The following is a 10,664-nucleotide window of genomic DNA, read 5'->3' as shown; positions in this document are numbered from 1 at the left end:
CAGATGTAACATAGGAGAACCTCTGACCTTTTAGCCTGGAAAGGCATTTGTCCTCCCGGGTGCAGCGGTGACAGTGTTTTCTTTGAGTCACCAAAAGTTGTTGTACCATCAGTCTTCTCTTATTATCCTGCTGTTTTATTGTCTGAGACGATGAGTTGTAATTTGTTGTATCAGCAGATTTGTCAGATTTCTGTCTTCTTATCTACTCAGCATCAGAGTTGTTTTATACTGTATCCTACATCTGGCTGTTGCACAAGGACCTCCTTTGTGCTTTGTGTGATGTAAAAAATATGTCATCAGAGTGAACAGGTCACTTAGAGGTTTGCAGAAAAACCAGAAGGGAAAAAAAAACACACCAGAGAACTGCACTGTATTTAGTGATCGTAACCCCCCCCCCCCCCCCCCCCCCTCCCTTTTTTTTTAAAATCCAAATTCAGCAGAATTTGGAGAATTGTTCAGATTAAACTAACTTATCTCTGACTCACTATAGTGAGTTTTGCGCCGTGCAAATGCAATGGCAGAGTCTTCCGCTAGAGGGAGTTTTAAAGTCACTCTTCAAGTCTATACAGAAAAATCAAACGGCAGCCAGTCCCATTCAGCAAGACACCGACTTTAAAAGAGTGGGATTGTGTATCATGGACTGTTATGTCTCGTACTCATGCAGCTCATAGCTACAAAAATCAGCCATTTCTGTGTTTAGTTGCTGCAGTACGAATGAGCAGGCAGTGGAGCTCCTGCTCAATCATAAACAATAGTTTCTCGTCACACTGACATTTGAAGTCGCTTATATACTCATGGACGAATCTTTTTTTCTAACCGCAGCATGATTTAAACCCTTTGTCAGCAGTAGGCCGTAATGTCTCCTGGGCTTCATGATCATCCTCTATTTAAACTGACCCTCATCACAAGCAGTGTAATCAAGCACCTTTATTTTGAAAAAAAAGAAGAAAAAAACCCCTTCCATTCATGCGACTCTCACAGCTAAGCTCACACGTTCCTCTCTAAAAATACAGATTTCACCATCATTAATGAAAATGCCGTCACTGTCATAAACCCCCCCCCCCCCAATAATTTTTATATACTTTGTTATGAGTCATACAGGACCATTTCCACTTATTGTAGTAAGAAACGCATCAATTGAAAGACAGTCACAATTTTGTGAGATCACGCTGACGTAATTTGAAGGGTGTGCTTTATGTTTCCAAACCGAAATTAAAGTTCTCACCAAATTGTAGCCACACGTGATCTATGATGAGATTACTTCAGTTATTTAAGAAACACTAGACCTAGACTTTTTTTTTTTTTTAACCATTAACATTATCTCTCTCTCTCGCCGTCTCCACACACACACACACACACACACACACACACACACACACACACACACACACACACACACACACACACACACACACACACACACACACACACACACACGGGTCATTATCTGATCTCTTGGTCTCCTCTCTGTCTACAACTTCATCCTTATCTGTGCAGAGATGTTCCTTCAGCTCATCTCTCTTCTAAAGAGGTGTTTCTTCTCTTCGTCCACGTGCAATAAAAATGATACAAACCCAGTTTTGTTGTGTGTTTGCTTGTTTTGGATCATTTCATTAATGTGATACATTAAAACCGATTTTCGACGGGGAAAGACTCGTGTTGAAATGCAGTTCTTTAGGACTTTTCGTTACCCTGCTACTTTAAGCTCATATTTTTAGAATTTCAATTTAAACCCAAAATTCATTTTAGAGATTTTAACAATCGAAAATAACTGGAAAAAAAAAATAGAAATATATATAATTGCGCTGAGTGGGTCTCAGACGTGCCTACCTGTGCCTCATCAGTAAGCGACAGGTCAGGCTGGAACTGTTTCCCATTTGACTGAAAGTTTGAGTTAAAGAGCCACTCTGTCTGCGGGTTTGTTTACTAAGCAGAGCCCCGGGACAGGACAAGCTCTCCGGCCTTATCAGCGGATTTGTGAATGAGGCAATAATGAGCTCAGTTTTGATAGAGCAGCGCTGTCAGGTCAGATGTCACTCCATCCATTAGCTGTTTGATGGCTCTCTTTGATAAACCCGGCGGACAACAACCAGTTACACTTAAAGCTTCCCAATGAGGTATTTTAAGATGATCCTCAGCGCAACACTGGGTGACAAAGTCTGTCAGATTTATTTAGCATGCTTTCTTTCCTCACTTTGTTAAAGCTCTTTTCACAAATATAACAGAGGGAATTAGCTGATTGGTTAGTTTTAGTATCGGATAAAGTTATGTTTGAAGCTCACGTTATATAAAATATTCACATTACATGTCTATGACATTTAATTCAGAATTTGTTGGTACTCCAAGAAAAATAAAATTGAATATTAAAGCATTTATACTTCGTGTATTAATCGATCGGTTAGACATTTTTGAACAACCGAAAATTACAGTACAGTTCCATACCAATTATACAATAAACATTTGATTCTGAATGATCTGATTGCGTTCTACTATACAAGCATTTTATACCTTTTAATCACCAGCCTCTCATGCCTTGCAAGTACGCCTGAAGCTGTCCGTGGTTGAAGTGCGCCTCAGTGTTACCTGTTAAATCGGCCAGCTGGTTATTACACATGTGTGCGGCAGTCATACTGGCCGAAGGTGACACGCTGTGATAACTGCAACTATACACGCCGCTGTTTCCATATCCAAGCACGGGATTATAGTGTCCAAAAGTTACATTGTAAGGCGCTGAATTGGAACCAGCACCGCAGAGCTTCCCGTCCCGTACCAGTACCGGTACCGCAACCCTCCTGGGTGCAGGTAGATAACTCGCCAGCTCCAGTGATTTGTCTTGCCTTTGGCGTTTACATTTGTACCTGCGGTTCTGAAACCAGATCTTGACCTGGTTGGAGGTGAGCTGGAGCGTGTGGGCCAGGTGCTCTCTCTCCGGGGCGGACAGGTAGCGCTGCTGTCTGAACCGTCTCTCCAGCTCAGACACCTGAGACTGAGAGAAGAGGACCCGGGGCTTCCTGCGCACTCTGGGTCGTTGGGGAGTTTTGCCGCAATCAGATGGACTGTCAAGACCGCTCATCTCTGCACCAGAAAACAAAAACATAATCAAATTCTGACACGATGAGGAAAAAAAAAAAACCCCTCACACAGTCATTTTGATTGTATTTGAAAATAAGATAAAATGAAATAAATCTCTAAATAAGTCAAGTCCAAGATGTTTTTATTTCTTTACTTCTTATCCTGTTCTATAATTTACACGACAATTTTTATTTCGTCTAAATGTGCAACACTTCTGCCACCTCTTTAGAAAATAAAATAAAGCTGAAACAAAGTGCAAAGTAATTTATTAAAAACTAATTATATATATATATATATATATATATATATATATATATATATATATATATATATATATATATATATATATATATATATATATATATATATATATATATATTTTTTTTTTTTTTTTTTTTTTTTTTTTTTTTAAACATTTTGAAGACAAAAACGATTTAAAACACTCCAAAAATCAACAATGTACGATTTGCCTCATATATTGATCTTGAACTCAGTGGATAGATTGCGCCAAACAGGACACATTTTTTTCTTCCAGTCAATCTCCTTCTAATAGTTATAAATTTATACATTTAGGCGCTGATTACTTTTGGATGTTACAAAATATTGCAACTCATCAGCATAACTCATGGTTTAGTCAAATTCCTGCCTTCTGTTTAACTTATCAAACACAGATGTAGGCCTTGTTTCAAAACGCGTCCAATACCCATTTTGTGGAGCGGCCCAAATCGACATGACCAGATGTTTTGTACATCGTATCGTCTCACCCTGCTCATTTATCTCCTCTTCTGCTGCTGGATTGTGAGCATCGAGCTTCTCCTGTATCTCAGAGACGCACGTCTCCTGCTGACATTCGTAAAAGTCACTGTTTTGGGGCGCAGCGTGCACGTGTTGGTGCTGCAAAGGCACAACCTGGTCAGTCATGAAAAATTCGTTATCATAGTCGTCATGGTGGTGCTCCATCCTTAAGATATCTTTAACAGAAAAAGGCGTCGAGGTCGTTGAACTGGGATGCATGCCCACCGCTTTAGTGTTTAAATTCGATCCTGGCTGAGCTGCTGCTGCTGCTGCTGCTGCTGCCAGGCGGATCTCTTAACTGGCTGATGAGTGAGGGCCCAAGAAGATCGGAATCATTCAATGGTCCGCGCTAATGAGCAAGGTAGAGATAGCTAATATCACCCCCTCTTTGACCAAACGACCAACACCCACAGCCTGCGCGCACAACTCTGCAGCCCCAGCTTTCCTTCTCACCTTACAGGAGCACCTTTCAACTTGTCCGCCCTTCTCTCCCTCTGAAACGGTGTAATTAGCGTGGTTAATTAAGAAATAAGACGTCGTGAGCGTCTGTGTCAGTAAGAATGACCTACCATTGAACGTAGAGAGTCATTTTGCACAAAACTTTGCCAAAAAGTGATTGCCGATGTTTCTATTCTCTTATTAATGTCTAATATCCTTGTTTATGTTAGTAAATAGGCTGTAGTCAACAGGATTTACGCAGGCGTTATATATAACAAATAAAGAAATTAACTGCTTTGTAACTATTTCTGAGTTACCTGTGTGTTCTGTATTACAATCAATGTAGTCTTTTTGGCCACTTAGAATACCTTTATAGTCTGTTATATTATATTTGTTGCTTGTTCTACTGCCTCCTTGGCCACATTTCTCTCTTGTTAAAAAAAAAAAAAGAAGAAGAAGAAGAAAAAAAAAACATTTTCTTAATGAGACTTTTTACCTGAATAAATAAAGGATATACAAAAGTCGCCTTGTCATGACTGCAGCTTCTGCCTCGTGACGGGAATGTTCTTCCTTAATATCATTCATGAGAAATATGTTTGACAGCTTATAGGTAAACAAATCATTTACAACAGTTTAAATACCTGCAGCCATTTGTGGCACAGGAGCGTCTCATTTAACTTTCGTCCTGTGAGTGTACGATGTTGAGTACTGCATAAAGTTTTATTTTTACTAATAAATTTACAAGTTACTATAACAAAACGATAGCAGCTAATCAAGGGAAACCATCCCACAATAATTACTCTGTTTAAAATGGGAGTCATTTATTCAAAGTCTCTCCAGTCCACTCTCTTTGTGAGTTGAGCCACTTAATCAGCATGCAGGTCCTCTGGGGTTGAGTGATGTTGGGTGATGTTGACCAGCTTTACCGTCAACATTGTTTTCGAGCCATGTTATTAGCGCTCTCAGGCCACAACAAACAGTAACATTACACCTGATGTTGTGGAAGTGGAGAGGCAGCGGCGCCAGCCTGCAATGCTTGACTGAAGGCCGAGACGCGCTTCCACACAGACAGGAACACGGACAGACACGGCCTGTCCACTGCAGGAGATATATAGAGGACGTTTCCGAGGATGGGTGGTTTCGTAAAGCATTTAAAGGAGCCTTCAATGTTACAGAACAAGTGGAGTCCTAAAAACATTTAGTGGTAAAACACAGTGCGCTGTTTGCCGTAAATTAAAACTAAATAATGTAGCCTTCTTGGCCAGGTCCCTCTTGAAAAAGATATTTTAACCTCAATGAAACTTTTACCTGGATGAATAAAGGACTGGATATGTTAAGGCTAAGCAGTTCATTCATTCTAAAGTTCAGTCATTTATACGTGCACCAAATTAAACGCCACCCTTACCATCTTCTTCCATGAACAAGTACTGAAAGTTTCTAAAGCTGATTTAGCAACACTGTTGATGTGCTCTCAGACAGTTTCAACTATGGTTTTATCTAAACAGGTAAAGGATCTATCATTGAGATTTAGGCTCAGCTAAACCTGCTACACACGTGGTCTCAGAGCTTACAGCCTGTGGTCCAGATTCATACAGCTGAAATGAATGTATTGTTTTCCAAAAGCCAAAATGTCAACATGCCGACATTTTTTGTTTGTTTTTTGGCTCAAAGGGGGGGCTTGTAACTTGCATTATGGAGGATCAATCCTGGGTAATCATCCCCTAACAACATGCTGTGGCACAAGGTCATGGAACTACGTTTGATGTGTGTCTGCGTGCGTGCATGTGCATGTGTGTGTGTACATGTGGTTCTCCCTGGGACAGCTCCCAATTCATTACTTGCATACAAACCATTTACCACATCAATCTTGAAACCTGCGGTAAACAGAGAGCATGGCAGCAAGTAGCAAAAGGTAAGAAAGGCATCCACGCAAACACGGGGAGAACATGCAAACTCCACACAGAAAGACCCCGGCCAAGGTGAAATTGAACTTAGGACCTTCTTGCAGTGAGGCAACAGTGCTAAGCGCCACACCACTGTTTGCAAGAAAAGCAAAAGATTTTAATTTGACAAATGTGATTGGAGTATGAAGGTTGGTTACTTGTCACTTTTCTTTGTGCCATGAGTACTTGCTACTTGCCTTATAGCTGTAAATTATTGATTTATGTAACCTTTGTTGGATTTGTTCTTTTAGTAAGAAATATGTGTTTTGTTTTGTTTTTTTCATCAAAGAAGGTTAAAAGAACTTTTAAAACATGTTCAGCTTCAGGTGATATCCTGACAAACTGAGAAACCTGAACTTCAAAAGCAAACTCAATGTCAACTTTCAATTGTTTGACATTTTTAGGGTGTCCGGTGTGATGAGTAAATTACTGCTGCAGTTTTCTCTGAAGGCTCGAAGCAATGCTCTCCCTGGGTTCCTGTGACTGCTGTTGCTTAAAATCAAAGCCTTTCTCATTGCTTCCACCATATGTCCTCTAACTGTAACACAAGAAGGTAGCTTAGTACAGTTTACCACATATACCCTAATTCATCATACAGCAAAATAGGAGGCTGATAGCAGTTGAAAGAAAAGATAGAGCGTCCTTACACTGAGTGAAACTGAAACCAGCCTTCCTATAGCCCAATATGCAACTAAAGATACTCATCAAAACGCTATGTGACACTGACGTTTCCATTGAGGAAAGAGGGAGACTTTCAGGCAGAGTCTGTGTAAACTCATACAATAGTTATGAGATATAAGATAATTTTCTTACATTGTCCACAGCATCCATTGTGGTTTACACAGAAAATTACTGAAAGTGAAAAATGCTACCAGATGCACCAGGGTGTCCTAGTTTGAAATGAAAGAGCCCGACTACCGCCACAGTTTCTGTGTGTAAAAAAAATCCAACAACAGCATCATTACTGGCTCTAAAATATGATTGACTTTCAGGGACATGCAAAAGAGATTTGCTTTGCAGAAATTATTAAACAAATATCAAGAACAAACTCTGAGTGGTCCTGTTGTTATGATCACTTGAAGCTGCAGATGTGGATATGTCTGTAATGTACTTTCATAAAGGGGGATGAGCATGATGTACTGTCAGCTTTGGAAGCTTTATTATAATTTTATATGATAACACTGTAATAATGTTTTCTTAAAACTGGGTTTTAATTTTGGGAAATAATTAAAATGGAAGTTTGACTGGTACGCTGCGATTCTATCTCAATCGGAGCAAACCAAACAACTTTTCTAGGCTATATGTAAAATGTTAGGACATGCAGTCATTTACTTGAGCAGTGGTACTCAAACTAAAACTGGTGGGATATAAAGCTGCTCCCAGTGGAATGTGAGAGACCAGGAAAAAAATGTGGATTCAAACTAAACTGAATGAATATGACCTATATGGGGAAAATAAGCAAGTTTATTGATGCTATTGGGCTGATCTTTATTTCACCGAAATTTAACTTGGGTCCTTTTTTATTGTTAATTAGACTACATGATATCTGTAGAAATTGTGGTGGAATTGTTGCTACTGCTGGACATTGTCTGTTGCATCGTCTGTTGTGGGTTGGGGTTTAAAATTTGACATCTATCTATCTATGTGATAGATAGATAGATAGATAGATAGATAGATAGATAGATAGATAGATAGATAGATAGATAGATAGATAGATAGATAGATAGATAGATAGATAGATAGATAGATAGATAGATAGATAGATAGATAGATAGATAGATAGATAGATAGATAGATGCTCAACAAATATCAGTAGACACACAAAGAATCTGCAGTTTGTCACACAGTGTGTCTGTTAGCTAAATTTCCAGCTGCTGTATTTCCAGGGAGAGAAAAGAATGCAAAAAACTTCACTCAGAGATGGAGAAAGATGTAAGAAAGAGGACAGGAGATGAAGAAGAGAGGTTAGATATAAAGGTAAGTACATCTGACATCAGTGACATCTGATATCCTGGAAGTTTAAAGCTTACATTTTTCAATCAGATCTTGGATCTGTACATAATGTGAAGTTATGTTTTTTATTCATATGTCCTGCAAAACAAACTAACTTTGTGTAATTCAAAGGTTGCAAGGAAATACTGCAGTTTAGTGCAGGATAAACAGGTTAGTTTGCTCTACTGTTGTGATTTTACAGTAAAGCTCTGTGTTAGACTGGTACACATGGCTCTGGTGTGCATGCTCATCGTTAGATCACAGCAAGTGCGGCAAAGATAAGTTTGAATTTAAGCTGATGAAGCTTAGATTCATTCACTCAATTCAACCTTTATACCAACTGTATACTGGCTAGTATAAAGACAGTATAAATAGTATACTGTTAGTGTAGGGGATGGAAATCAGCAAAACCAATGAAATACTGGGTTACATCTTGTTAAATTCAGTTGTGTAAATCCTCAAGGAGCAGTAAACCTCAGAGCAACAGTCTGCATACAAAGAAAATCTACTGGAGCTCACAATAGAAATTATTTTGAGTTGTGACTCTTTTCCCCATGCTGAGCCACTACAACCGACATTAGGGTTCCCCCACCTGCTGAATCCTAGCATTTAGGTAATGAGGTAGAGTCATCCTCTACAATGTAGGTAAAAACAAATAGAGCTTCTTAAAAAAAAATAAACTCTTTCTTTTTCTCTGCTCATGTTCTACATAATAGTGTTCAAGCTGTCTGCAGTCATTTGAATTAAAATTTGGATTGAAATAAAGTTAGTATTCACGTGTAATAATATTGCTCTTTTTTTTACATTAATATAGCACAAGGTTCAGTTAGCTTTGCACAAAATAGCTGGTAGAAACATCATTCAAAGAGGTACTTTTACTTTCTTACTTTTGGAGCCTGTACTTTTTCACTTTTACTTGAGTAAAGAAGGTGAATCAGTACTTCAACTTTTACCAGAGTATTTTTTTAACACAAATATCTGTACTTTTACTTAAGTACAGAATGTCTGTACTTTTTTCCACCACTGCATGCAGCCAACTCACAGCAACACATTTCACAGGCCTAAAATTGAAGCTCTTGATGGCATGGGTCACTTAGTAAAACCTGATTCATCATGTTGCAAAAGCAATTTAATAAATCTTTAATTTTGTTGTTGCACATTTTTCAATAAGTCTTACCAAGCCTGAAAAAGAGAAAGAGAAAGAAAGAGAAGATCTTTAATCATGTAGTACACCTGGAACATGCAGCCTAGTTTTCTGACAGTGAGACTGGCCTTTACAGCTACATTAATGTTGGGCTCATAGAAACACAGGATGTTGTGCTGTAGTTACACAATATTTTAGTGACTTTCTGAAGCTTGTGCTCCCTGTCTGTGACTCCATATCTTTGTAAAGATATGTAAAGAGCCTTCCAAATTCCAGCACTGTAACAGCAATGCACCAAGTGTGGATTGGAACAGGACACTAAAAGTTAAACGCGTGGGTGTTAAGGAAGCATCAAATATTGCTGGAACAACATAGAGTCCAGAAAAGGCTCCAGAAAAACCTGCCAGTACAGTCCAGTCAGGTTCTGCAGCAGGCTCTGCTGAACCTCAATCCTTGTCTGGGTTCAGGCCAGAAAGGATTTTAATACATATACTATCTAATCTGAACAAAGGACCCCAAACCCACAAAATAACCCAACTCAAAAAATTTTAAGCGACACTACAGAGGTTGCACAGGTACTCCACCTTATCCAGGATGGGACATCAGTACATGCCATTGCCAGAAGGATTGCTGTGTCTCCGAGCAAAGCCTCAAAAGGATGGAGAACATTCCAGGAGACAGGCAGTTACTCTAGGAGAGCTGGACAGGGCCATCGAAGGTCCTTAACCTATCAGTAGGGTTGGTATCCGTTCCTCTGTGCAAGAGGAACAGGATGAGCACTGCCAGAGCCCTTCAAAATGACCTCCAGCAGGCCACTGGTATGAATGTCTCTGACCAAACAATAAGAAACATGTCAGACTTCATGATGGTGGCCTGAGGGCCTGATATCCTCTAGTGGGACCTGTGCTCACTGCCCAGCACTGTGGAGCCTGACTGCCATTTGCCATAGAATACCAGAATTGGCCAGTCTACCACTGGCATCATGTGCTTCTCACAGATGAAAACAGGTCCCCCCTAAGCACATGTGACAGACATGAAAGGGACTGGAGAAGCCATGGAGAACATTATGTTGCCTGTAAAATTGTTCAGCATGATCAGTTTGGTGGTGGATCAGTGATGGTCTGGGAAGGCATATCCATGGAGGGTGCACGGACCTCTACAGGCTAGGCGACAGCATCCTGACTGCCATTAGGGATAGGGATGAAATCCTTGGACCCAATGTCAGACCCTACACTGGTGCAGTGGGTCCTAGGTTCTTCCTGGTGCATGACAATGCCTGG

At 39.8% G+C, this 10,664-nt stretch overlaps 1 protein-coding gene across 1 annotated transcript; it reads right to left on the bottom strand.

The window, feature by feature from the left end:
- Positions 1–2,515: 2,515 nt before the first annotated feature.
- On the bottom strand, positions 2,516–4,086 carry nkx2.7 (NK2 transcription factor related 7). The gene is made up of 2 exons (XM_030738233.1): positions 3,837–4,086; positions 2,516–3,075 (listed from the first exon to the last, which is right to left on the bottom strand). The coding sequence occupies exons 1-2, from the start codon at positions 4,084–4,086 to the stop codon at positions 2,516–2,518; spliced, it is 810 nt and encodes a 269-aa protein (XP_030594093.1).
- Between the last annotated feature and the right edge of the window lie 6,578 nt (positions 4,087–10,664).

Source organism: Archocentrus centrarchus, chromosome 9 (genome assembly GCF_007364275.1).
Source record: "Archocentrus centrarchus isolate MPI-CPG fArcCen1 chromosome 9, fArcCen1, whole genome shotgun sequence".
Lineage (NCBI taxonomy): Eukaryota > Metazoa > Chordata > Actinopteri > Cichliformes > Cichlidae > Archocentrus > Archocentrus centrarchus.
The sequence above is the reverse complement of the archived record's forward strand: the minus strand, read 5'-3'. Positions and strand labels throughout refer to the sequence as shown.

Coding starts and splice junctions, on each gene's coding strand:
- nkx2.7 (XM_030738233.1), bottom strand. CDS start 4,086: ATGCATCCCAGTTCAACGACCTCGACGCCTTTTTCTGTTAAAGATATC. Junction 3,076..3,836: donor AGAGGAGATAAATGAGCAGG/GTGAGACGATAC, acceptor TTTCTGGTGCAG/AGATGAGCGGTCTTGACAGT.